General features: G+C 42.1%; 1 protein-coding gene and 1 non-coding gene across 3 annotated transcripts; one reads left to right on the top strand and one right to left on the bottom strand.

The window, feature by feature from the left end:
- Window positions 1-4,885: 4,885 nt before the first annotated feature.
- Window positions 4,886-4,957, bottom strand: TRNAP-AGG (transfer RNA proline (anticodon AGG)). The gene has a single exon. It is a non-coding gene; the product is annotated as a tRNA-Pro (tRNA).
- Window positions 4,958-5,281: 324 nt separating this feature from the next.
- MPZL1 (myelin protein zero like 1) lies at window positions 5,282-24,947 on the top strand. Of its 2 annotated transcripts, XM_063446511.1 has the most exons (6): window positions 5,287-5,405; window positions 12,335-12,501; window positions 13,284-13,497; window positions 14,178-14,313; window positions 17,722-17,821; window positions 22,524-24,947. In XM_063446511.1, exons 1-6 carry the CDS (start codon window positions 5,330-5,332, stop codon window positions 22,623-22,625), a joined length of 795 nt encoding a protein of 264 aa, XP_063302581.1. In that variant the 5' UTR covers window positions 5,287-5,329; the 3' UTR covers window positions 22,626-24,947. The 2 variants fall into 2 exon arrangements, with proteins under 2 accessions (XP_063302586.1, XP_063302581.1); XM_063446516.1 differs by lacking the exon at window positions 17,722-17,821 and having other exon boundaries at window positions 5,282-5,405; window positions 22,524-22,616.
- Window positions 24,948-25,260: the final 313 nt, after the last annotated feature.

Genomic DNA, 25,260 nt, shown 5'->3' with positions numbered 1-25,260 from the left:
GTCTTGGTCCAGGGTCGTCCCTTTCGGGATGGTGCGGGGAGTCTTGGTAGTCGAGCTGGGTCGTCGTTTTGCTGCTCTCCGCCCGTGTGGCCGGCTTCTTCGGGTTTTGTGCCCTGTTGCTCTCTGCCCGGGAAGGCATGTAATGTGGGATTCAGTAGCGTGGGTCTTAGTGGTGCCCTGAAGAGGACTTCCAAACCTCCTTTCACCTTCGGTCTCATCCCGCTTGGGTAGTGCGCGGCGAGGTGCCACTGGCTGTAAGCTCGCCATCAGCTTGGCCCAAAAGCGGTCGAAGATTGCTTCCAGGGGGTCCCCTTTATGTCCACAGGTATGTGCTGTAGCAGTTTGCTGTTGCCGCCCGCTTCGCTTTGCCGCGTGTAAATCCGCCATCTTGGAGGCCCTCAGTGCCACATTGCTCAGTGCAGTTGCAGGGCCCGTCATGTAGTGTGGTGTTTGGGGCACTCCGTCTGACGAGGACCGGGATAACCCCCGCCGGTCCATGGGGGGGGGGTTTGCAGTCGCCTGAGACGTTCAGCCTTGAGTAGGAAGGCGGCCGCCCTTCCCCCCCATCTCCTCCGGTAGGCCTCATTCTGCAGCTGCGGTTCCCGGTCATGCCGGTTGTCGAGTGAGGTGTCAGCAGGTTCGTGCTTACTTCCCCAGTCCAGTGGGTTGTGTAGTGGGCAGCTCTCGTCGCTGTACCCCAAGATGTCAACAGAATTCGAGTCCAGACAGCAGGAGCTCTTGCTGAGTGTGTCTTGTTAGTTTGCCAGTCGGGCCCCGCCCCCCAAACAAGGAACTTTTCACTTACTTGAGGGTTAAAAATGATTTAAAGTAAAATATTATACGGGACTCCCATGAAGGTACTAAGACGGTATTTTCATTACTTAAAAACGACAGGTACATAAAGTAGTTTCTTTAGCTACTAGTGGATTATTAAAACTAGAAGCCCCCTTAGCTATTATGACAAATAATAAATATTAACAAGGAGGAGTGGGGTGCAGTATTGCCTAGTAGTGCATGCAAATGTATTCACTGCTTGAACTTGCTAGAAACTATATTTAAAGTAATGAACAGATGGTATCTTCTACCAACTAGATTGGCTAAAATGTTCAACTCGAGTTGCCCAATATGCTGGAGATGTAATAGGAGGCTTGGCTCGTTTGTGCATATATGATGAGAGTGCGAGATAGTGATGGGATTGTGGACTTAGACCTTTGAGATATTAGAGAAATTAATAAATAAACCTATCCCTAAGTCCCCGGAGAATGCTATATTGCACTTAAATATTAAAACATTACAAAAGAAGGAAGCATATATATGTGTTCATTTTATGGTAGCAGTCAAGATAAATATTGTACGAAATTGTAAAAATGCTGCACCCTTCCTCTTAGAAAAGGTGATATCCCAAGTTAATTTTCAATTAAAGATGGAAGCACAACTATATAAGACACAAGGAACTGAGTCATAGTATTCCTTTTTTTTTTCCAATCTTTCTTTTATTGAGGCATACAATTTACGTGTACAGAATAGAAAAGGGAGACAATAAAAAGTCATACAGGATGGGTTATCACAGTTCAGTATACATCATCTCCGAAAATTGTCGGCCTCTTTTCTTTTTTTTTTTACATACAGTGTATGAAAGGCTTTGTGTAGCTTTACGCGCCTGCTCGCTTAGTGTCGGGGTATGTCTTGTAGGCGGGATTAAGGCACCTCAATATGTGAGTGTGTTGAGCGTGTGACCTTAGTTAGGTGAGCTGAGGTAGGTGTGTATGTCGTAGCTGGGTGTGGTGGACTAAGTTGTTAGCAGAGAGTGCGGCAGGTAGTGAGCGATAAGTTTCAAGCTGGGTGTAGTGGGGGGGGGAGGGTGCCAGTGGCTTAATACATAGTATTCGAAGGCTTACAGAGCCAAAAAAAACAAAAAAAAAACAAATAACATAAATAAAAACATAAACCAACAGCAACAGTTTTGGAAATTACAAATGTGGAACTAGTCAGGTATGTCTCTTGTTATGTGCAACAGGTAAAGGGCGTGTGGGCCCAGCTTTGCTGCTGCTTCAGGTTGGTAGGGCTGTGGATTTCGGAGCCTCTTTTCTAGGCACGAAAGGGGTGATCTCCGCTACAGTCCATGTTGGACGGGTCTGTTGCTGTGTTGTTAGCGCTGGAAGGCTGAGTGCCTGCAGGAAGGCTGGTATATCAGATGCGTGCGATAGCTTATATGTTTCGCCCGCCTTTTCTGCTTGTAGTCGTCGTGGGCCCCATTTGTAGGGGATAGCTTGGTCCCGAAGTAGCTGGGTGACCTGGCGAAAGGACTTCCTCCACATCATGGTGTGCCTGGAAAAGTCTTTATAGAACGTCAGTTGTGCCCCTTCAAACTCCAAACGTGGGGGAGCCTCTTATAGCCCCCATAATCATGCCCCTGTCAGAGTCCCGTATAAATGTAATCAGTACGTCACCGGTTCCTTCGCGCGGTGTGGAGGCCGCCCTGGTGAGTCTGAAACAAGAGTCTATTGTTATCAACTTTGCTTGTCGTGGTGTAAGCAATGTGGCTATAAGCCGTCGGCAAAAGTGCGGCAATTCCGTGCTGGTGAGTGTCTCCGGCACTCCGCGGACCCGCAGGTTTCTAGCTTTGTACCGGTCCTCCATTCCAGCCATTTGGGCTTGTTGGTCCGCATATTGCTTGCGGAGTAAGCTCAGCGCCGCGTCCGTGGCACTTTGCGCTAGCTTAGTGTCCCCCAGGCCCACCTCCAGGTTTGCCACTTTATTGGTGAGTGTGGCTATTTCTGCCCTTACCAGCGCCATGTCCGCTTGGAACATGGCATGAATGTCCTTCACCAGTGCTTTGATATCAGCCTTGGTGGCTGGAGCAGCGTCCCCCATGTTCATGGGTCTCTGTGGCAGTTGTGGTGCGCGGGTCAGCAATGCAGGCTCTGCAAGGTAGCTATCCTCGTCCGAGGATTGTGAGGCATAGATCTCGGGCGCCATCTTGGAGTCTGCAGGCCGCGATGCAGCTCGGAGAAATGCCCCTATATCTCCTGATCCCGTGCCCGGATCTGCTCTCTGCTTCTTGCTTTTCTTCCCCATACCGTCAGTGAGCTGTGAGCCGGATTAGGGGTCCGGCGAGTGCGGGGATTATGGCTCCGGGCAAGTTAATAGAGCGGGCCGCACGGAGCTGTCTGAAAATGCGGCCGGTTCCTGAGTAATAGTATTCTAGTACTTTGTGCTTGCGGCCTAGAGTACCAGGTTTAGACCAGGGCTAGGCAAACTTAAACATTCTAGATGTTAAGGACTACATCACCCATGATGCTTTGCCAGATTTTTGAATGTAAGAGCACTCTGGGAGATGTAGTCCACAGCAAATGGAGTGTGTATTCTATTACTTAGAATATTCTTACTCTATAGTGCTTGTTTATGAAGACCCGTTTTTATACAATGGAGCAGAATGTTTTATATTTATTTGTTATTATTTTGTAAATGTGAATGTATGAGCACCGAGTACAAGGTTTATCTGTGGTTAGAGTGTTTGCTAAGTGGGTGAACACTTAATGTAAAGCGTGTGGACATAATCAGTGAGTAAGCAGTGAGTGACCTTGTGACTCAGAGAGCTCTTGGGGCGAATGTCACTGCAGTTCTCTGGGAAGTGAAACATATTGCCAAATAGTTAGTAAGTTACTAGCTAAATAAAAAACTGTAAAAAACAGAAGCTTAGTACTGAATGACGCACACTTTTTAAAATAACACAGGGCAGATAAAACACAGAAGGAAAATTACCTCTCAATGAACTTAATATTATCACATACAGGCAGCTACTCCTATTCCTTCCTCGATCTATCTGTACATCTATCTGCCATTCTGTCTGAAATGCCATGACTGCTCTGCCCCTGAGACACATAAACAGCTTGCCCGCAGCAAGTGGATTGTGAGGTCAGCACATGATGTCATAGATAAGGAAACATGGTTGACATGCACAGTCACTCCATCGTACATTTTACAATTCCAGATTCTGCGTCTGGTACCCCGCTTCTAGGAACACCAGAGACAGAGACCAGAGACAAGTTCCCAATAAACACAGCGCAAGCGAAACGTTAGACTTGATAAAAAAAAAACAATTATTGAAATCACTCACATATAATAGAGCCAGTTCGCTTACTTGGCATAGCGTAGTTTAACTCAGAGCTGGGAGCAAGTGGCTCTAGTATATGTGAGTGATTTTAACAAGCAGTCCATCAAGGTTTATTTAAGTGTTTTGACCTATCTACACTAATTTGCTTTTACTCATCTTTAAGGACAACGTGTAGACTGTACGTGAGGAAAGATTTATGTAATAGTTTTGCACATTTTTGCTCTTTGTGTGTGTTTTTTTTTATCATAGCTGTCAAAGTATATTACTTAGTTTTTATGTTGTTCGGTGTCTCTTTAATATTATTTCAAGGGGGTCTAAAGTGTTTCTATGCATGCAACTAGTGGTATCCTTTCACTTTTTGCAACCAAGCACCGCGCGCATTGTTGGTTAGCGTTGTAACATACCGTTACATACAAAATGTAATATTAATTCCAACACACACATAACCTGTACCCCATGCTGGACTCCTGTAAGTGGGTTGTGAGGTCATCCTGTGATGTCATAGGGAGGCATTGATATTTGTATACATATATTATACAGTAGGGTGTGTTTTATAACTTTTTCATTAAATTGTTAAAAATCTGATTTTATTATGAGTCCTTTCTATAATTTAACATTATAGTGCAATTGGAAAAAGATTTTAGCTCAGCCTGGATTCCTTTTAAAGTAGGAAAGAGATCAAATAAATATTGTGTCTACTAATACAGATACAGATATTGGGAATGTTATTAATACCAATATTATTTTGAAATAATTTAATTAAAAACTGGGCTCGTCCGGGATTTGAACCCGGGACCTCTCGCACCCTAAGCGAGAATCATACCCCTAGACCAACGAGCCAACATATCCAGCCAGGCACACTATATGCCATACAAGGAGCTATACACACGCTCCCATTGGCCGAGAGATCTTAGCCAATGAGTGTTGAGCTCTACCTCTCAGGTAACAAATGAGGTGGCGGCACAGGTGTGACAGACAATCCTCCGAACCAATGAGCTCGCTGCGAGCTCGAACAAAGGGCTGGCTGCTTGGCTGTGCCAATAGTAGGCGTGGCTTTCTCCGATCGACGCGTCTGGCGGGGGCGTGGCTCGCTCGCTGACCAATGAGGTGGTAGGAGGGCGCTGTGGCTGAGTCAGAGAAGCGGAGCGGGGCACTTTGCGACGCGGTGTGGGTGGGGTTTCGGCAGTGCTTTACGGTAGTCGCACGGTGAGGATGGCTGAGCTGCGGGCGGTGGGTCCCCGGTGCGACTGGCGGTGGCTGGTCTTGGTGGTGTCGGTGCTGTGTATGTGTAAGTACCCAGGGCGGGCTGGTCCACACTGAGCTCACCCAGGGCGGGCTGGATAACTCCCATCACCCTCAGCCTGGCTGGCTGGCTGGCAGGACTGCCATCCCTCTAACTCCCATCACCCTCAGCCTGGCTGGCAGGACTGCCATCCCTCTAACTCCCATTACCCTTTAGCCTGACTGGCAGGACTGCCATCCCGCTAACTCCCATCACCCTTTAGCCTGACTGGCAGGACTGCCATACCTCTAACTCCCATCACCCTTTAGCCTGGCTGGCAGGACTGCCATCCCTCTAACTCCCATCACCCTTTAGCCTGACTGGCAGGACTGCCATCCCGCTAACTCCCATCACCCTTTAGCCTGGCTGGCAGGACTGCCATCCCTCTAACTCCCATCACCCTAACTCCCATCACCCTTTAGCCTGGCTGGCAGGACTGCCATCCCTCTAACTCCCATCACCCTTTAGCCTGACTGGCAGGACTGCCATCCCTCTAACTCCCATCACCCTAACTCCCATCACCCTTTAGCCTGGCTGGCAGGACTGCCATCCCTCTAACTCCCATCACCCTTTAGCCTGACTGGCAGGACTGCCATCCCTCTAACTCCCATCACCCTTTAGCCTGACTGGCAGGACTGCCATCCCGCTAACTCCCATCACCCTTTAGCCTGGCTGGCAGGACTGCCATCCCTCTAACTCCCATCACCCTTTAGCCTGGCTGGCAGGACTGCCATCCCTCTAACTCCCATCACCCTAACTCCCATCACCCTTTAGCCTGGCTGGCAGGACTGCCATCCCTCTAACTCCCATCACCCTTTAGCCTGACTGGCAGGACTGCCATCCCTCTAACTCCCATCACCCTTTAGCCTGACTGGCAGGACTGCCATCCCTCTAACTCCCATCACCCTTTAGCCTGACTGGCAGGACTGCCATCCCGCTAACTCCCATCACCCTTTAGCCTGACTGGCAGGACTGCCATCCCGCTAACTCCCATCACCCTTTAGCCTGACTGGCAGGACTGCCATCCCTCTAACTCCCATCACCCTTTAGCCTGACTGGCAGGACTGCCATCCCTCTAACTCCCATCACCCTTTAGCCTGACTGGCAGGACTGCCATCCCTCTAACTCCCATCACCCTTTAGCCTGACTGGCAGGACTGCCATCCCTCTAACTCCCATCACCCTTTAGCCTGACTGGCAGGACTGCCATCCCTCTAACTCCCATCACCCTTTAGCCTGGCTGGCAGGACTGCCATCCCTCTAACTCCCATCACCCACAGCCTGACTGGGAGTCAGGGGGTTTGTACGACCTGTTAGATGGATGGAGTCCAGGGGCAAGCAAGCTTCAATATTACAGATGTTGTGGACTACATCCCCCGTGGTGCTTTGCCTGTGTGTTTTTTGGGCTGTGAGAGCATTATGGGAATTGTAGTCTGCAACATCTGGAGTGCTGAAGCTAGCCTTCCCCTGATGTGGCTTATAGGACAGCAGTGTTTATAAGGGAGATCCCCAGTTATTCTCTAATTGGCAAAGCATCATGTGAGTTGTAGTTTTGAGACATCTGGAGACTTACCTTTTAGGACATCTGTGCTATAGCGCATTTAAACTTTAAAGGGACGCTCCCCTTTCAGTGCGTGTAGTCCACAACATCTGGAGTGCTGAAGGTTGGCTTCTCCTCCTTATATGGGTCTGGTGTCTCAATCTTCAGCACCCCCAGGTGTTGCTGAACTACAACTACTGTGATTCCCCAATGTAGATAAGTTTACTAAATATTCCGAAAGAGCAAGCAATTCGTATAAAGTTCCTGCACAGGCACGTAAAAAGAGGTAGTCCCTAACAACAGCAGGAAAGAGTTTGCAGGATTTTGGGATATGTAGTTCAGCCACACTCCCAGTTGCTCATCAGGTAGGGTGAGTGTAGAGTCTTTCCACACGTCTGCAAAAAATGTACCCACAGGCGTAAATAAATGAAACTAAACACATATTGTTAGTAGGAAGTATGCGTACGTACACTTGTAAACTGCAAGTTTGTTGGTTGAAGGGTCATTGTCTGTTGTGTGGTTTCCTGTCTGCGTAGGGTGTCTCTCATGTAGAATGAGCGATTTGAGGTTTATGCTTTGGCATTCTAACATCCTTTTCTCTACTGAGGTCTGTTTTGAACACAGGAGGTGTTTGTTTCCTGGTATTTCATTGTATTTTTCCTGGTTTGGGAATCATTGTGTGTACTATTGCCCTGAAGTAACACAATGGCAGGTGATTGGAGTGTTCATACTGTGTTTTTGTATGCAGACACTCGAGTTTCTGTCTGGACTGTAACTTTAGTTTTTTCTGTAAGGCAAGTGCTGTAAATTTTGTATGGCATTAAAAGGCTTTCTGTGAGCCACCAGGAAAATGACACCCAGTTATTGATGACCAGGATTGCAGGTCATATGGCTGGTACTTTTCACAAAAGCTATAACGTCTACATGGGCATTATCTCTATAACTGCTAGACTGTTACAGAGAACTAAACACCACAACCACTTCTTCACTGGCTGCGGTAGGAAGGGGGCTTTCAGTGTATTGGCACTGCATGTGTGCTGTGAGTTTAAATGGAAGTAGTCTGACATTGAGCTCATGCATTATACTATGCCTGGATGGGTAGTATGATTGATAGTATTTAATAAAAGCACAATAATGAATTATGCAGACGGAGTTTGCAGGGGCGGCTTTTCTCTGCGTACGCAGAGCCAACAGCTGCTGTTAATACGTATTGCGCATGTTTTAAAGCCATGTTATCTTTCTCTCATGATCTCTTCCTTTTTGGGAGAGAGGGATATCTGAATCAGAATGCAATCTGCTTATCATGCCCATAATATTACATTTTTTTTAGGGTTTCTGAGAGAATGAAATGCTTTCTATCTCCTAGCACCTTTCCTTAGTAGCTGGCTTCTAGTCGAATAGGCTTACTTCGTGTTAATCCTAAACTCCCAGTATAATGGTTGCATTATCTGCACGTTCATGCTTGCTGCTGGCACAGTCTCTCCTCTTGTCATTGAATTCATTTGCTGAGCACTGGATCAGTGTGTGTGTGAGATACTGGGAAATCCTACAGCAATGAGGACCTTTTTAATTTTCTGTTTTTTAAGCTATACTGTCATATTTTTTTACAATGAAAGTCACCCGGACGGCAGAGTCCTTATTACCAGCCCCATTGCCTCCTCCTGCATTGAGTTTAGTGTCCTAGCAGGTAGGCCTGTGTGAGTCAATGTACGTGTGGGCAACATGCTGTTGAATTAAGAGGAAGAAGGTGAATTTACTTTTTTTTTCTCCTCTGCAAGACCTCCTTGAAATCCAAGTTTGATAAGTGTAAGCAGGATGTGCGATCAAAAAATACAAGTAGCCATCGTACAACCTATTTATCTTAATGCCCAAAGTAGTTGCATAACGGGTTAATTTTTAAGGGCAGTTGATGATTGGGTTACAGTTCATTTACAGATTAACCAAGAAGAAAACATTGAGGTTTCATAAGATTTCTATTAAAACAAACGATGACGTGAAAAATAACACCAACCCTGGACAATAGAACATCAATGTAAGATTTACCTAAACGGGATGTTTTGCCTGCTAAAAGACATGATCTAAGGCAGGGGTAGGTTATTACTATAACTTTATTACAGAACAACAAGCCCCATCATCCCCTGCTAACCATATATCCGACCCCTGCTAAATGGTCAGCCTTGGTTTAGGCTCATGTATGGCTGAAGGACGACAGAAATTCAAAACATTTGAAAAATGACAAACCATGTTCTACGTCTGTAATTGCGAAACTCTGTACATAGTGTAAATGTAGCAAGGCTGTTAATCAGCGTTACGTGGAAAGGAATTTGTGGAAGGTTTCTTTTTTTCAGATAGTATAAACTTGCTGCTTGTGTCTAAACTTTTCCATGAAGATATTTTTTTTATTTTTTTTTTATGGTCCCGAGCTGTCTGCTTCCCCTTTCCAGCTGCAAGTCCTACATGTTCCGTTTCTAACTCTTACCACTGTGCGCTGACAGACCTCTACAGCTGGTGAGCGCATCTGGCTTCTGCTTCCATTGGCCACTCTCAGCCAACGGATTGACATTGGTCAGCCGAGATTCTTATTATTGTCGTGGTGAAACACTGCGCATACAAACTGCAGGCACTATAACAGCAACAAATCACTGAAGTTGTCCTGGTGCTTGGAGTAACCCGTTAATCTTGCTCCTCTGTCCTGTCGTGCCAACATAGCTTGTGTCATAGGAATGTGACAGAATGGACTCCAGGTGCAGGTGTATCAGTTTTTACAGGTGGAGTCATTTTTCTGACCCGGAGTCTCTTGTAGTTCTGTGTTGATCAGATCCCTTTCTTTTTCAGTAATGTTTAACATTCATTGTAACACGGATAGTTCTTCCAGCAAGCATTGGTAACACTCTACCATCCTGTAAACAGTAACTATCAAATTCTATAGACATTTAAAAAAAAAAAAAAAAGGAAGTTTTGTTTTGTTGTGTCCTGGAGATATCCTCCTGATCAGATATGGCTTCCTCCAGTGTGATTTTAGCTGGAAAGCCGCCTGTCAGGAAGCAGCTGGTTAGAAAATTCAGTGCAATATCCAGGACAAGTATGTCTGCGAAGGGTATTTACTAAACAGCGATATATGGTGTTGACAGAACGTGCTCTGAAACGGAAAAGATGACTGCAGTTATGGAGATATATTGATTGCGCTTTACGCTCTGCATTTAAAGCCAGCACTTCCAAACATTAAACCTTAGGTGGGCAAATATTAACTAGCTGTTTGGGGGTATTCCTGCATCTTTCACATTCGTTATATTGAACAGTACATGGGACATGCCTGATACATGCAGAGCTGCTGAAATAGTCTTGGGATTCCCTGTCAGGAAATTGGAAGGTTGTAAAAAGCCAGCGATGTTATTCAAAGTGAGTTTCAAACTTAAAGGAGCATTATAGTGTCAGGAATACAAACCTGTGTTCCTGACACTACAGTAATAAAAACCCATCTATGGTGCCTCCCTCGCCCGCCTCCTCTTGCCCCCGTTTATAAAAAAAAAAAAAAAATTATAATAACTCTCCTTTTTTTAAAAAAAATTTCTTGAGCCACACGGTTCCCATGCAGCTGGCTAGCCTTCTAGGCTAAGATCAGCCAATACAATGCTTTCCCATAGTAAAGGATTGATAGGCTATTGCTCATGCGTGGCAAAATGCCACACTACGCCAATCAGCATATACTCCTAAAGATGCATTTAATCAGTGCATCTCTATGGGGAGCATTCAGCGCCTCCATGCAGAGTGTGTCGAAGCGGAATGCCAGTGCTGCACACTGTGCCGCACTGGGCTAGGAAGCACCTCTAGTGGCCCTCTGAGTGTTACTAGGCAGCAATGTAAAACACTGCCTTTTCTCTGAAGAGGCAGTGTTTACAGTGCAAAGACTGTGGGGACATGCTATAGGCACCAGAACCACCACGTTGAGCTGTAGTGGTTCCGGTGACTATAGTGTTCCTTTAAATTTGAAATTCACCTTGCATTCTCACTTTAGAATAATCGTGTAAGTATTTAGATTGTAAGCTCTTTAGAGCAGTATCTTCACCTGCTTTGGGGTTTTACAGCATATCTAAAAGGTAACCTAGAATAAACAATAATTGAGTTCAGTATCTTAAAGAACCCATCTTGCTATATGTTGCTCTCAAACATAGGCCCCACAATTGGTGCATTTGTTCTCGTATTCTGTCTTCATTGAACTCATTTGGTTGTTTAACCGAAGTCCATATCTCCAAACGGACATATAACCGAGCACGTGATTATCCCATGTTTGTTTGATTCAATATTCGGCGTTTCTCCTATAAGAGATGAATGATGGTGAGGGGACAGTCACTAAATGTTTGATTCACAGATCAAGTGAGAAACAGAGGGGAAAATTGAGGCGCAGTAAAATAAATGCATCTATTTTTAGATTATATATTTAACAAATTTTAGAATAGATAACGGTAGATCCTTATTTTTTTTTTTTACATCTCCTCCTCTGTTTATTTTCCATATATTGTTTTTTTTTTTCTCACTTGATCTGTGAACCGAATGGCGTTAAAATGGACTGTGAAATATATGCATGATATTTATAGTGTTTATGTTTTGCAGTACTCTGCCCCTGTTTCGCTTATCTGAATGTTTTCCACAAATCTATATATATATATATATATATATATATATATATATATATATATATATATATATATATATATATATATATATATATATATATATATATATATATATATATATATATATATATATATATATATATATATATATATATATATATATATATATATATATATATATATAATTTTTTTTTTTTTTTTTCTGGAACTATATTTAATCGAACCGGCACATGAACAAGTGTTGGACATCCAGAAAAAATGTTCAGTTACAGGAAAAAATGATTCTGCCAAACCGAACTTTCCTGCGATGCACAAAGCTAGTGCTTCTTCCGACTGACCAAACGTTCTGTTACAGAGGTATCAAAAATGCTCTCATGCAGGATGTTAGAATTCTCAGAGAAGGTCTCTGCCCTATGCATATCGTGAGTGCAACATATAGCACAAACCATAGTGTAGTTCAATGTCTTAAAGAAACACGCTACGATCTAACACTAGGTGCCCCCCTGAAATGGCCATGCCATGGTGTGGTACAGGTTAATATTAGAGAGGCTTATGGTAATCCATCCAAAATCATGTCTGTTGCAGGTGAAATGTTGGCAATATAGGTAGTGATTGTTGAAATCACAACAGATGCGGAAACTGACTGGTGAAGTCAATAGAGGACATTACTCGCTCTTTATGTCTGTTTTGTTTATGTATATCGGTAGAATGGATTTCTTTGTTAATGTTTTTTTTTTTTTTTTCTTTTCTTTCTCTCGACAGCATGTCCGGTTTCTGCTATAGACGTATATGGCCCAAGTGAGCTCTTTATAGAAAATGGCACAGAAGCCAGGTTGCCCTGTACTTTTAAATCATCGGAAGTTACCAGCACTAGTTTACTAGCTATATGGAAGTTCGATGCTCAATCCAAAGGGGGTGACTTTGTGACGGTAAGTTTTTAAGGATTGGGCTTAAATCATGATAATGGAAGGGGTCATTTATTGCTAATGGAAATAGTGAATTCTAGCTTAGCCATACCTTGTATGACCACTTCGTGTTCAGACCATTGAGCACGGATAACTAAGAAGGAACCGACCTTGGACAATTTAAAGGCACATTCATGGCACCATCGTCATTGCAACTTATTGTAGAGGTTTTGAACCTAGGTGGCTATAAATGCAATCCTGCCATGTATTTGTCAAACCATTTTTTAAAAATGTGTTGCCCAAAGATGCTGGCCATGTAGGGCCACATAAGGCTGAAAAACTCTGGATTGTGTCAAGGTTTCTGCAGAAACTGCTGATTTGTGGCAAATGAGGAAACAAAATTAGTAAAGTATCTGTTTTCTCCCCTGCTCACAACCTAAATTACTCCTATTGGTAATCTCATTGCAAGAATCCTAACCACATCAGCCCATTACACCTCCAGCAGCAACAGGTCTAAACTTGATATGTGCAGTATCTCCTAGAGAAACTCCGCATATACAGACTCCGGGCACCACGACCACCTCAAATCACCGAAGCGGTCACAGTGACTGGAATAACCCTTTAACATTTCAAGTTGTACACCACCTGCCAGGGTTTTAAAGTTACTGGCCACTGCAAGCATGGAGAGTCCTTGGCACACTCACCTGGGTCCTACTCTTACGTGCATAAGCAGCCCATAAGAGAGTCCAATGTTTTATGTAAGTTTGAATTTGTTTTTTTAATTTAATTTTTTTTTCTTCTTCTAGATTTTTTATTACACAGGTGGGACAAATCAGCATAAAAGTAAAGACCAGTTTACGGGTCGTATCTCTTGGGCTGGTGATCTCAACAAGAGAGATGTTTCAGTCAAAATAAAAAATATGCAGTTTATTGACAATGGCACATATGAGTGCACAGTATTCAATCCCCCAGACGTCAGCGGCAAACCTAACAAAATCAAGCTTCGAGTTGTTGAAAGAGGTAATAAAAATGTTTTGCACCTTTTCTCTTTTTCTCACCCTCCTATGTTAAACCGATAAAAGTATTTAATTTCTTTAAGCATCATTACAAGTGATTTCCTGTGTCTCGGCCTGACGTTTGTCTGTACAGAGACCGTTCCAAGTATAATGATTACCTACTGTACAGTTGAAAGCGCTTTCTGTTTGTTTAGTTGCTTATAATTGCAGCCATTTACCAATAAAACTGTAGTCAAATGTAAACTAGCACTTTTATTTATCTCTAAAAGTACTGTGGGCTGTTCCTGCTCTGCCAGTTTTGTACATCTTTGACAGTGTCATAGAACTTTTATAGCAGTGTCCTTCACTTCTTTTCATGACTGCAATTGACTGATACACTCCCATTGAAAACAGTTGATGGGCCAGAGTTTGCTAAAAGGTTTTAGTTGTTTCTTAGTGTGAATAGGAGATCACTGAGCATCATTTATTGCAAAGAAATCTCTCTTTTGAAAAAGGTCGGTTTACTTGATTTAATGAACTATACACAGGCTTTAAGTTCAACCTCTAGACGTAAAATAAAAATACCCTCCAAATTAAAAACAAAAATTGTTTAGTCGCTTTTCACGTTCGTTTTAAGAGCCGTTGGATCAGCATGTAATCCGCGTCCGTTTCACTTATCGATTTTGGTTTTGTGTCTTTAAACAGAGAATCTTCCAGCATCCAATGTTCCCTTTCTTGTTGGGATAATATGTGGAGTGATCGGAGGCATCCTTTTGATTGCTCTTCTCATATTTGCACTTGTTATCTGCAAGAGGAAAAGATCGAAGAAAAACTACAGCGGGTAAGGATAACTTTTCATCTTTCTAAAAATGAACTTCCGCGAGCAGTGGTTAACTGAATGGATTTAATGTCTGTCACATCGCTGCAGAGCAGTCCAATAGTTTAACTCTGTGAGCTTTGGGGAAGGGAGAATGGGTCACTTTGTGTTTTTATTTCTTATTGCAAGGTGGTACTTTACAAACCGTAACATTTTAACTAAATGATATTGGCCAAATGTAGCTGATGGATAGGTAAAATACCATCTAATACTGACTTATCACTTTACTAGATCTAACCTGAAGCTGGTTAGTGAAATCTAGCTGTATCCCTCAATACGTGTTTATCTACAATCCTTGCATGGCTATGTAGGGTATCTCTGTACCTCTCTCTATATATATTATATTCTAGTAGAATTTTACCTGAACGATACAATCCATTCCGATCTGCTTATTTTTTTTTTTTACTCAACCACTAACTTCCCTTTTTAATTTGTAAAATTTGACTAACCATTAAAAACCTCAAGCAGTCCCATCATTTATAATAGGACCCAACCAAAAACAACAGCACGTTAACAGACTATTATTGACAGAATACGATCTGCTTGCAATGGGTTTCATATTCAATAAATGAAGACTCTGCAGTCCCCTATTTTAATAGGTATAGTGTGTGTGTGTATATAGTATGTATCGCTGCTGTTTTATTAATCATAATGCTAGTCAGGGCAGACCATAAACCATAAATCTTTCATCTTCACTAATATTTTCTTGCAGTTAGTGGTTTTGGCATAACCAGGATAAACTTTGGAGTCCTGGTATGTAGGAGGGTGTATTTGGCTTGAGTTTTGCCTCTCAATCTTAAGATGTGCTCCAGGTATGGGAAACTGTGAGAGTGGTTTGTGTATTTTTTTTCCTTGCATGTGGTGGAGGTATTCAATGTTATTAATTACAGCTGCTTTCATAAAACCTTATACTTCACTTCCACTGAATCCTCGTACTGATCTTTGTGTGATTCTTCCCTCAGCCTTGCATGCAACAAATACACTGCAACTCCCATCATACGCTCCGTCCAAAACTCGGCTTGTACTTGTATTTTATAAGAGAGAAATAGGCTGGCTTCTAAAATGTTCTGTCTGGGTTTTGACAAGAGACTCTGTCACCTAGAAATGTCTCGACCATCAATTCCAAACCGTATGAATAGTGAGCGAGCCCCTCAAAGTATGTGATCTTGGCAGCCAATCAGAACCTGAGGTTCAGACAGTGGGGCTGTTTAACTCCCAGCATACATTTGTGCCGGAAACAGGAATAGCTGTTTGCTCTTTCTGACTGTGTGACATACAGTAGTCTGGGTTTACTATAAAAACTTTTATTTATTTTAGACAATCTTTATGAGAATGCGAGTGTAGTAAAAATAAATTTTATAGAAAACAAGCATTGCGGTAAATCCTTTTGTTCTTTTTAAAGAGCCATTATATGGCAAGCGTTAATCCTTTAGGTGATCTCTCCTTGCTATTATACCATCATTAATCGCCTATCCAAGCATCTATTACTTGGAAGTTTTATTTTAGGTGTTTTTGTTTTGTTTGTTTTTTGCCCTTTCTAAAAAGTACTCCATATATTTTTATATTTTTTATTTTACTTATTTTTCTTCTACATGTTTCTGTTGTGATTCTTTTAATTAGATGTAATAAATAATTTAAAAGGGTCCCACCCCCAACAGCCTATGAATGTTGCTGGCCACGTAATGGAAACCTTGGACAAGCCGATTGTTGACACAAGGACTGGCAGACATGGTGATGGCCAACATTGGCACTCAACTTCCCTGTTGTTGAGGGATCATGAGAAATATGGCTATCAAACCTCTGCAGTGCCAAGGTTGGCAATCACTGGCTTTAAGTCCAATTTTTCTCCCACACTGCATGATTGCTGTGATTTGAGGGTTTTCTTTCATAACCGTACGTATGCATATCTTTCATAACGCTTGTTTGAACGCCAGCACTATTCTGTTGGAAGCGGTTTTAGTGTTTGGATACAGTCTCCTAACCGATACTCGTTTTATAATTGCCATGCCAACTTCTGCAGGGATGCTTGGCAGGTACTGGATCCTGGAGCCAATTGCTTAGTAACAGTACGACCTGTTCTGTCACAACTCCGATCTCCAGTGCCTAACCAGCCGCCATGCTGTGTAGAAAGCGGGCATCTCAGACCGTCTTTCCTCTCCTGCATGAGACCTTTCCTCTTCAGCCTTTGACATGGTAACTTGGGGTCATACTTTCTTATAACGTTCATGTGCTCTCTTAAAGCTGCTTCCTGTCATCGGTGTCTTTCACTAATTACTGACTCGCTCGCTTGGTGTGCTCTATTGGAATATGCACTGTTTGCTGGTGTGTGTGTGCGCTTGTGCTTCAAACAAAAAGAATACTGAGCAAGGATACCTGCAGGGGGGCCTTGATAAGGAGAACATCACTAAACCCAGGAAGTTTTCCCAATTTAAATGAGAACTTTAGGACAAATTGCCAAGTTACAGAATTAAGTGCCTCCAATTTTCCCAATTTCTGTTATGGTGAAACTTTTTTTAATCTCTGATTTTCAGTATACCTGTACTAAAACACATTCTTGCAATACACACTCCTTTTGGTCCTGAATTCAAAGCAATTTGGTAGACCAAAACAGCCAGACTGAAATATGAATATGTTACCGGTGAGCTGTATCTCTCCTATAAAGGGTTACCTCTAATTTTAAAGTCTGAAAGCTTTTGAGCTTACACCAACTAAAGTGAATATATAACAGAGGGCTTAATGTGTTGTATAAAGCAAACAATGTGAAGAGAGGAGATTTATAGAATATTATAATATTTACTGTGCAGTAAATAGTAGAATTCATCGGACTGTCCTATTTTAATCTCTTATTAAGCAAAAGAACAGACCTAAGGGTACCGAGTGACCGTTTTTAAACCATGTACTATTAGTATGTACACTTATACTCATTTGTAAGGGGATGCAGGGTACCTTCTTTAAAACAGCTGTGCCTATCCTGCACTGCTATGTATGTCCAGGGAGCAGAATCCTCATTTGGTAGCGGTTCAGGAACCCCCCTTGCCACTCTCCAACGGTGCCAATAAGCTTCTGTGGTCGCTGTTGTGATGATGCTTTTTGCCTCAGGTCTGTCCTAGTTGAAATACAATGTATGTTTTGTATTGTCATTGTTTTACACGTCCTTTTGTCCCGTTTAATACATTATGTTTGTATTTTATTCGTTATTTGTTTTCATTTCATTATGTGTTCCTTTATTTATTTTATTTTATTTTTTTGTTTTTTTTTTTTAAATTTCTTTCATCAATAATTTGCCCCATTCTGCCATCCATGTGTTGTTGGACTTTGTGTTCCTGTTGAATCGTATCATCCCAATGTGCTCGCTCCTCCTTTCGGCGGCAGCTGCAGCACCACAGAAAGCTTGATGTCCGTTAAGCAGCCACCGCGCAAGTCTCCTGGCACAGAGGAATTGGTAAAACCCATGCCCTCCGCACCTATTCAGGTAAATGCAGTGAGTATTTGGTGAAGTAGATATTGGATCCTGTAAGCGACTGATATGATCTGGTGTGGGTCTCTTACGTGCAATTCTGGGATTCGACAAAGCCTCCAGACCTTCCAGCCATAAATTCTTTCTGTGTTGGTTAATGCAATCTACGTACATTCCTCTCCACTCATAACATGCGGAGGAGTGTGTTGTACCATCAATAATCTCATAAAGGTTTACTAAATTAACGCATTGTTGGGGAAGAAGAAAAAATGTGCAAAAGCCTGCAAACTCTTTTGGTCCCTATCAGTTCTTATAGTCTAGGCATTTAAGTGGCCAGTCATTTAAAAAATATTAGGGATTGCTTGTGGACTACATTTCCCATAATGCTGTGCCACTCTTTAGGAAGTGTACTCTGCAAGGCAGGGTATTGTCGGTGTATGCTGTGTGAAGATTGCAATGACTGAGCTGGTTATGCCGTGTTTTGTAATTCGGACTACTTCTGTGACCATTTAAAATATGCAGAAATATGAAAAAAGGAAACCATTACAAATCACCTGAAAGTTGCTGAGTATTTCTGGTGTAGTTGTGATGGTTGTCCTATTCTTGGACAGTTATTGAGCGCTTCAAATCCTGTTCTTTACGGATTTCTGTGCCAATTATTAAACCATGTCTTCAAATAATTTACTTTAGATGGAAAAAAACCTCAGTTATTACCCTGTCAGAGAGACCACTGAATCTTAATGTAGTGGTTTCAGTGCATAGAAACTGCCCCTTTTCTCTTACAAAAGTAAAACATTTTGTTTCTCAGAAATGGTTGTTTACAGCTGACAATGGTCTGTCATTAGAGGCACTTCCTGCAATAGACCTTCGATTTTCAAAGGTTCTGTTTGATGTCACAGCATGATGATGCCGATGGCAATGAATGCCTAATGTAGAGAAACCTCTCTCAGGTACAGCCTTATTGGCAGACCCATCCATTGCCTCCTACACCCTGTAGATGTGTAATCCTTCTCTGTGAGAAGCATCTTATTGGACCAGAGATCAGTAAGCATGATGATGTCACCAAGGGTGGGTCAGGCTGCATAGAAGATACTGTGTAGGTCCTGGATTACAGGCGAGTTTAACAACCATAACAAAGTAAAAGGCTTGGTGTTCCATTACCAGCCTGCAATGCAAGTAGCAATCTGTTTTATTGTAGGAGGAGAATGGGAAGGATACATTCTGTTTGTCTTATAATAACGAGTGACAGGAGGAGCCAGGATAGCATTAAATACAGTGCTGTGACATTCTGTTTCTAATTTTACTTTTCAGAACTCACAAAAACACTTTTAATTTTTTTTAGATCTGACTGGATAAATAAACAATAATGAAAGGGTTATTCTGGACCAGCAAACAAAAAATTGATTTCCAGCAACTAAAGTTAAATTACTGAAGTGGTCATGGTGCTAGAACTAACCCTTGATAGGGGAACTATCACTTCCCATTAATTTTAACGTTAAATTGTGCATGTTGCAAATATTGAGCTTTTGATTAGACATCCCAGGGACACACAGCGAGCATTTTAAAATGTGACTGTGAATGGTATCCTATGGACTGCTCCCTTCCATCCTTTATCTCCTCTGCTTATTTTGGGCATGTCACTGATTTCATCCTATCAGAGAGGGTGCTACAATAATGCCCTGTAGTTGCTGCTCCTATTAATGCTGAAAATGACGCTGCTAAAGGCAGGGCAGGTGTGTCTGTTCTGCCATTGACTGGCTCAGAAATGTGTCATTTTTAATCTATTCTTCTGCAATGTTGCTGGGATATATAATATGGTGACGAGAGATTGCAGGCCTTCTTAAATCTTTTTAGATTAATCCTTGCTCCATTCACGGGATATCTTATTAGTAGTATAGAGCTACAATATTCCACAGCTCTTTACTAAACATAGACTGAGAACAGCTGCTGGCTCTCCCCATTTCCGATTTCTTTGTTCGAATGGTACTTTCGAACAGTCTTAGCCTCTTATCTCGCCTGCTTTGGGGTGTGTTCCATTTTTCAGCCCTCTTGGCTTTGCGCTCTTTCATCCTGTGCTTCTTTTAGAGCCCAGGGCCAGTTCGGATAGTTCTAATATAAAGTGCTTTGAAAAACGTCAAGGGCCCTCGTACAGACGCTTCTATATGACCGAGCTGTACGAACAGCTGGTGAAACGAGCTATATCTACCTAGACTTTCATCCCAATTCTACAATCTGCAACACACCCAGGGTTTGTTCACTAAAGATCACATTTTACTGAATTAAAAACTAAAATAGCCGAGCTGTGACTATAAAGGAGTTGGTGCATTTGTTTTTTCTTTAAATCCGCTACATTTGCCTGAATGTTTATATTTGATTTACTGTTTACTAAACATACCCCCATCCTTTGCACACCTCCCCTCCCCATTCGTGGTGACCATTTTATACTCTATTCTTGAAAGTATTATTACATTAAGAATATTAATTCTACAGATACAGCAAGCATTTGTGTGAAGGTCACATTCCTTATATAAACAAATAGCTAATGATAACGGCTCCCCACTTGGGTAATGACAAAATGTTGTGTTTTAAATGGCCTGTCCGCTAATTTCCAGTGTAGTCTGTAAATGCAGAAGGTCATAGGTTTATAGTGACTATAAATCCATGTGAATGAGGTTTACCTCGAAAATACAACGGTAGTATAACAAAACGGACAGCGCTTTCAAGGTCTTTGACCTGCAGTCAATGACTAGATCTTCTAAGGCAGCTTGTTTCAATGTTCGATATCTGTATCCATTGATTTCGCTGTTGCTCCATTATATTGTCATCATGTATAAAAATGGTATGTTGCCGGAGTCCAGCCATCGGATTTGTACCCATATCCTCGCTGAGAGTGATTGTATGTGTATGGATGTAAACTGATTTCTTGGACGGTTTATGGTGACTGTAAATGAATACAGACCACAATCGGTCAACATAAAGAAGGCACAATACTGTCTAGTGGAAGAAACTTGGCATAAAAATAAGAAAAATGCTGCACGCACCCCATTGTAGGCACCCAGATCACGTCAGCTAATTGAAGTGGTCTGGGTGCTGTGTCCCTTTTGCACCTAGTGCTGCAATGTTAAACATTGCAGCACTAAGCCTGCCCTCAGTGGCTGTCTGCATATGTTGGAGGAGGGGCGGAGCTATGACCCAGCGTCAAGGGACATCGGCGCTGGCATAAGGAAAGTTAAAGGTTTTTTCTTTGTGGTTCTGTGATCTTTTATATTGACAAAAGATTGTCTGCACTGGATCAGTTATATGGGCTTGTCTAGTGGTACAATATGCAGCCTTGATCAGAGCGAGTGTATCTGCAAGAATTATTCATTGTATCACTAGGCAGTTAATATTCATAACCATTTGTGATTGGCTCTAATATAACACTCTTAAAGGCAGCTGAAACTTATATCCTATTATTATTTTATATCCCACATTCATTGTCAATTTCTCAACAGTGTATATGTTCCAATTTACAGAAATAAATTATCAACATGTTAATTATACTGTCTGTTTTAAAGGACCACTATAGGCACCCAGACCACTTCAGCTTAATGAAGTGGTCTGGGTACCAGGTCCAGAGAAACTGCTATGTTTACATATGGGTTAATCCAGCCTCTAGTGGCTGTCTCATTGACAGCTGCTAGAGGCGCTTCCGCGCTTCTCACTGTGATTTTCACAGTGAGAAGACGCCAGCGTACATAAGAAAGCAGTGAGAATGCTTTCCTATGGACGGACTGACTCGCGGCTCTTGCGCATGCGCATTTAGCCGATGACGTCCAAAGGAGGAGGGGAGTCCCCAGCGCAGAGGGAGCCCGGCGCTGGAGAAAGGTAAGGGATTAACCCCTTCCTCCCACTTCAGCCCGGCGGGATGGGGGCCATGAGGGTGGGGGGACCCAAAGACCCTGCAGAGGCAGGAAAACAAGTTTGTTTTCCTGGCACTATAGTTGTCCTTTATGTAATTGTGGGTGTAGGCAGACATGTGGTTAGTGGCCCAATTATAAACTCTTGGGCAGCAAAGAATATAGATTGAAATGGCAGACATACAAACTGCAGCTGCATTCCTCAGACACATTCTGTCCGATGGATCCAAGACATATTGTGTTAATGATAGAGGGAATCCGTACTCTTCTTAAATGCCTCCAATGATCCTGGAATCCCCAATCCAGGAGTAGAAAATAGAATATGATCCTGGTACACGAGGGTAGTAAGATGGCAGATTTATTGAAGATTCAGTGAGTGAAATGATAACCACAGCATTTCACCCTCAAATGAGGGTCTTACCAAACTTGATCATAGACCAGACCTAATGCATTACATCATGTGAACCCAGTTCTTTATAAATAAAATAAATGCTATTATTATTCACATGGGTAGTAGCCCTTGGTAGGTTTAATTATCATTGCCCTGGTGCGGTCAGTTAATAAAGGCACAATAGCCAAGTTAAAATAGTTGCATTAAGGCGTATCCTTAGACAGGGGCACCCACCTTCGGACTCTCCTCCTCGCACAATCCATACGCCCAGCTGTTAGTTTAATGTCATCATTTCCCCTTTCAACTTCCATTTTTCTCTTAATTACATTTTCTTACGGTTATAAAATTGTCATCTTCATGCTTCGATTGCCTTTTATAAAAACTTGTTTTTTAATTTATTTGTTTTTTTAAATCTTCTTTCACACAGGGGCCGGTAATATATGCCCAGCTGGATCATTCCGGAAAGCCAAGCAACCAGATCATCAAATCGGAGTCCGTCGTGTATTCTAACATCCGAAGACTCTGCTGAGTTTATTTCCAATTAAAGGCCAAGATGCAAAATCTACATTTTATTTGTGAACTGGAAACGCTTGATGCAGACTTCATGCACAAGTTGCGAATGGCCTTCTTACTTGGGACCAGCGCTAGTGACAATGAAAACGTTTATTACTTTATATGTTTTAAAGCAAGATGCATGAAGGGGTGTGCAGATGGCAGAGTAGTTGTGCTGTACAGAGAAGAACACAAACCGCCTGGGAATCATAAAAAAACGGTTAAATACTATGCAACACGACTCTGACAGAACTCCGTCAACCTCTTCCAAGCAGAGGACTCAAACAAGTTAGGAATTCTATAAATATACATTTCCTGTAAAACCCGTCTGTGTCAGGGTTCATGGGAAGAGTATATCTTTCTCATTGGTTTCTATGGGGAAACAGTATAGAAGGATACTTCAGCTTGCAGGGTTTCATCCATCGAAAACAATCAATGACACTTGTCTCTGCTTTTTCTCCACAGCTGTCTGTCTCAAATCTATGGAGGTTCGGAGTTGGCTGACATATCTCGGTTATTCCTTGCTTTCCTCTTGAGCTGCTGTAAAAATAAAAAAGAACAATCTGAGTGGTTTCAGAGCATTTATGAATACAAATATTTGGAAACCATCTCTGAGAATTACTTTTATTGCCAGCTCACAGAGTGATATGGGTAGCATCAACTTAAACTGTCTTCCATTGGTACAGTCATGGATATTCACCAAATAAATTAGAGGAAACATTGGCTTTTTTTCTTGGGGCAAAAAAAAAAAAGCTTATGCCTTTAAATATATATTATTTTTTTTTTCTCCCCCAACCCAAACATGGCAATATAGGGAGTCTGTGAATTCCTCTGTTTGGTGTCCTACAATAAATGCTTCTCAAATGAGATGAAATATCTTTGGATGAAGTTTAAAACAAATCACATTTATGCAGGGAAAGCTAATGGTGCATAGCAGGACTCAAAATTTCCACTTGCCAATAGCCTTTGGTGACTGTGCCATGAACACTCACAGTGGCCAGTAACCGTTAAGGCTTGGCTGGTAGCACAGAACTTGACATTTTAAGCCCTGGGGCAAAACATTTAAACAGGGTCATCCATATTCTGTTCTCTAAGCATCCTGGAGATGGCTCAGACCAATGCAATACATCTCAAACTGTTACATCAGATGTAGACTTAGCTCTGCATTCTGGCCGTTTAATATGTAATGTACAATATCTGCCTATCTACCTATACTGCCACAGGAAGCCTTACTCCATATCACAACAAAAAGTGCAATTATTCTATCATTGACAAACCCCTGATGTGGGCATCCTTTATTTTATATGCTGGAGAAAATGCTCCCCCAGTGTGTGTACAGCCACGTATAATGTGTACCCGCCATCAAGCTTGTTATAGATTTCTATCATTAGGCAGAGATCCAGAAAGGGAATCGACAGTATGACCCCCCAAAAATGGGCTCACTGTACAATATCCATTATTCTAACACCTTCCAACAAGGGGACTTGCTGTTATCCACTACATCTTGTAAATACTGTATTTAATCTGTCTGTGACCAATGCTGCATGACTCAGTGCGCTTTTGCCATATTTTTATATAATATATTTAAAACAAAAAGAAAGTACAACTGGAAAGGGAAGAGACTATTTTGAAGGTTTTAATGAGTAAAATGGATAAGGGGTACCATTGTAGTAAAGTAGCGGGCGACCCCTCTTGTGTTTTATTGCTTTCGTTACGTGGCTGGGAGAGATGGGCTTCTCGTCTGTACCAGCTGCCATTTCATAACATTTAAACGTTACTATAAAATAGATATATTCAGTAAAACCTCTCAATACAGTGTTTATTGTAAAATATTTAGCTTGTCTTCTATTTTTATTGCACGAGTCTTTTGGTTATATATTCAGAGAGTACTGTTTAGGTTACATTTCTGTTGCTGGATTCAATGTGTGTATGTATATAAAACCCTCTATATAATCATATAGACGTTTCCAACATATCCTGTTTTGTGACTCAGTTTACGCGCCCTGAAGCTTTATTTTTTTTGTTTGTAAAATAAGAGTTTATCATGTTGTCTTTGATATTGTTTAAATGTAATCGTACGTTTTTTTTTAGTTTACATATCTCTTTGAGCTACTCTCGCCCGATGAAATGTTATATTTGGTTATCCCGATAATCTATGTTCACTGCCTAAACACCTTTTTTATTTCCTCTGACTGGATTTGTGAAATTAACTGTTCTGTATTTATACAACTAACCTGAATACTGGAATAAATGAGAACGACACAGTTCTATGTACATGTGTGAACATTCCTTTCAAATTTACAGTTGTGTTAATTTGTGTTATATTATCAATACTGCATACCGCTCTGCATGGAGACGCTGAATTTTCCTCATAGAGCTGCATTGATTCAATGCATCTCTATGAGGAGGTCCGGATTGGCCAAAATGGCATTTGGCCCCGCCCCCGTGCCGATTTTTAGCCAATCGGGAAAGCATTGGATTGGCAAAAAAACGGCCATTTCGATGTCACAAAGGGGGCAGAGCCAGCACTGGTGGACCCGCACAGCGCTGGAAATAAGGGGAGTTTTGAACTTTTATAGGGGGGCAGGCCACCTAAATGTTGGGTTTAGCAC

Source organism: Pelobates fuscus, chromosome 1 (assembly GCF_036172605.1).
Source record: "Pelobates fuscus isolate aPelFus1 chromosome 1, aPelFus1.pri, whole genome shotgun sequence".
In the NCBI taxonomy this organism is placed as follows: Eukaryota; Metazoa; Chordata; class Amphibia; order Anura; family Pelobatidae; genus Pelobates; species Pelobates fuscus.
This window is presented reverse-complemented; position numbering and strand designations above follow the sequence as displayed.

Excerpts from the sequence above, each read along its gene's own strand:
- MPZL1 (XM_063446511.1), top strand. The coding sequence starts at position 5,330 with ATGGCTGAGCTGCGGGCGGTGGGTCCCCGGTGCGACTGGCGGTGGCTG. Across the intron at positions 12,502-13,283 it reads AAGGGGGTGACTTTGTGACG|ATTTTTTATTACACAGGTGG; the intron begins GTAAGTTTTTAA and ends TTCTTCTTCTAG. Across the intron at positions 13,498-14,177 it reads GCTTCGAGTTGTTGAAAGAG|AGAATCTTCCAGCATCCAAT; the intron begins GTAATAAAAATG and ends GTCTTTAAACAG.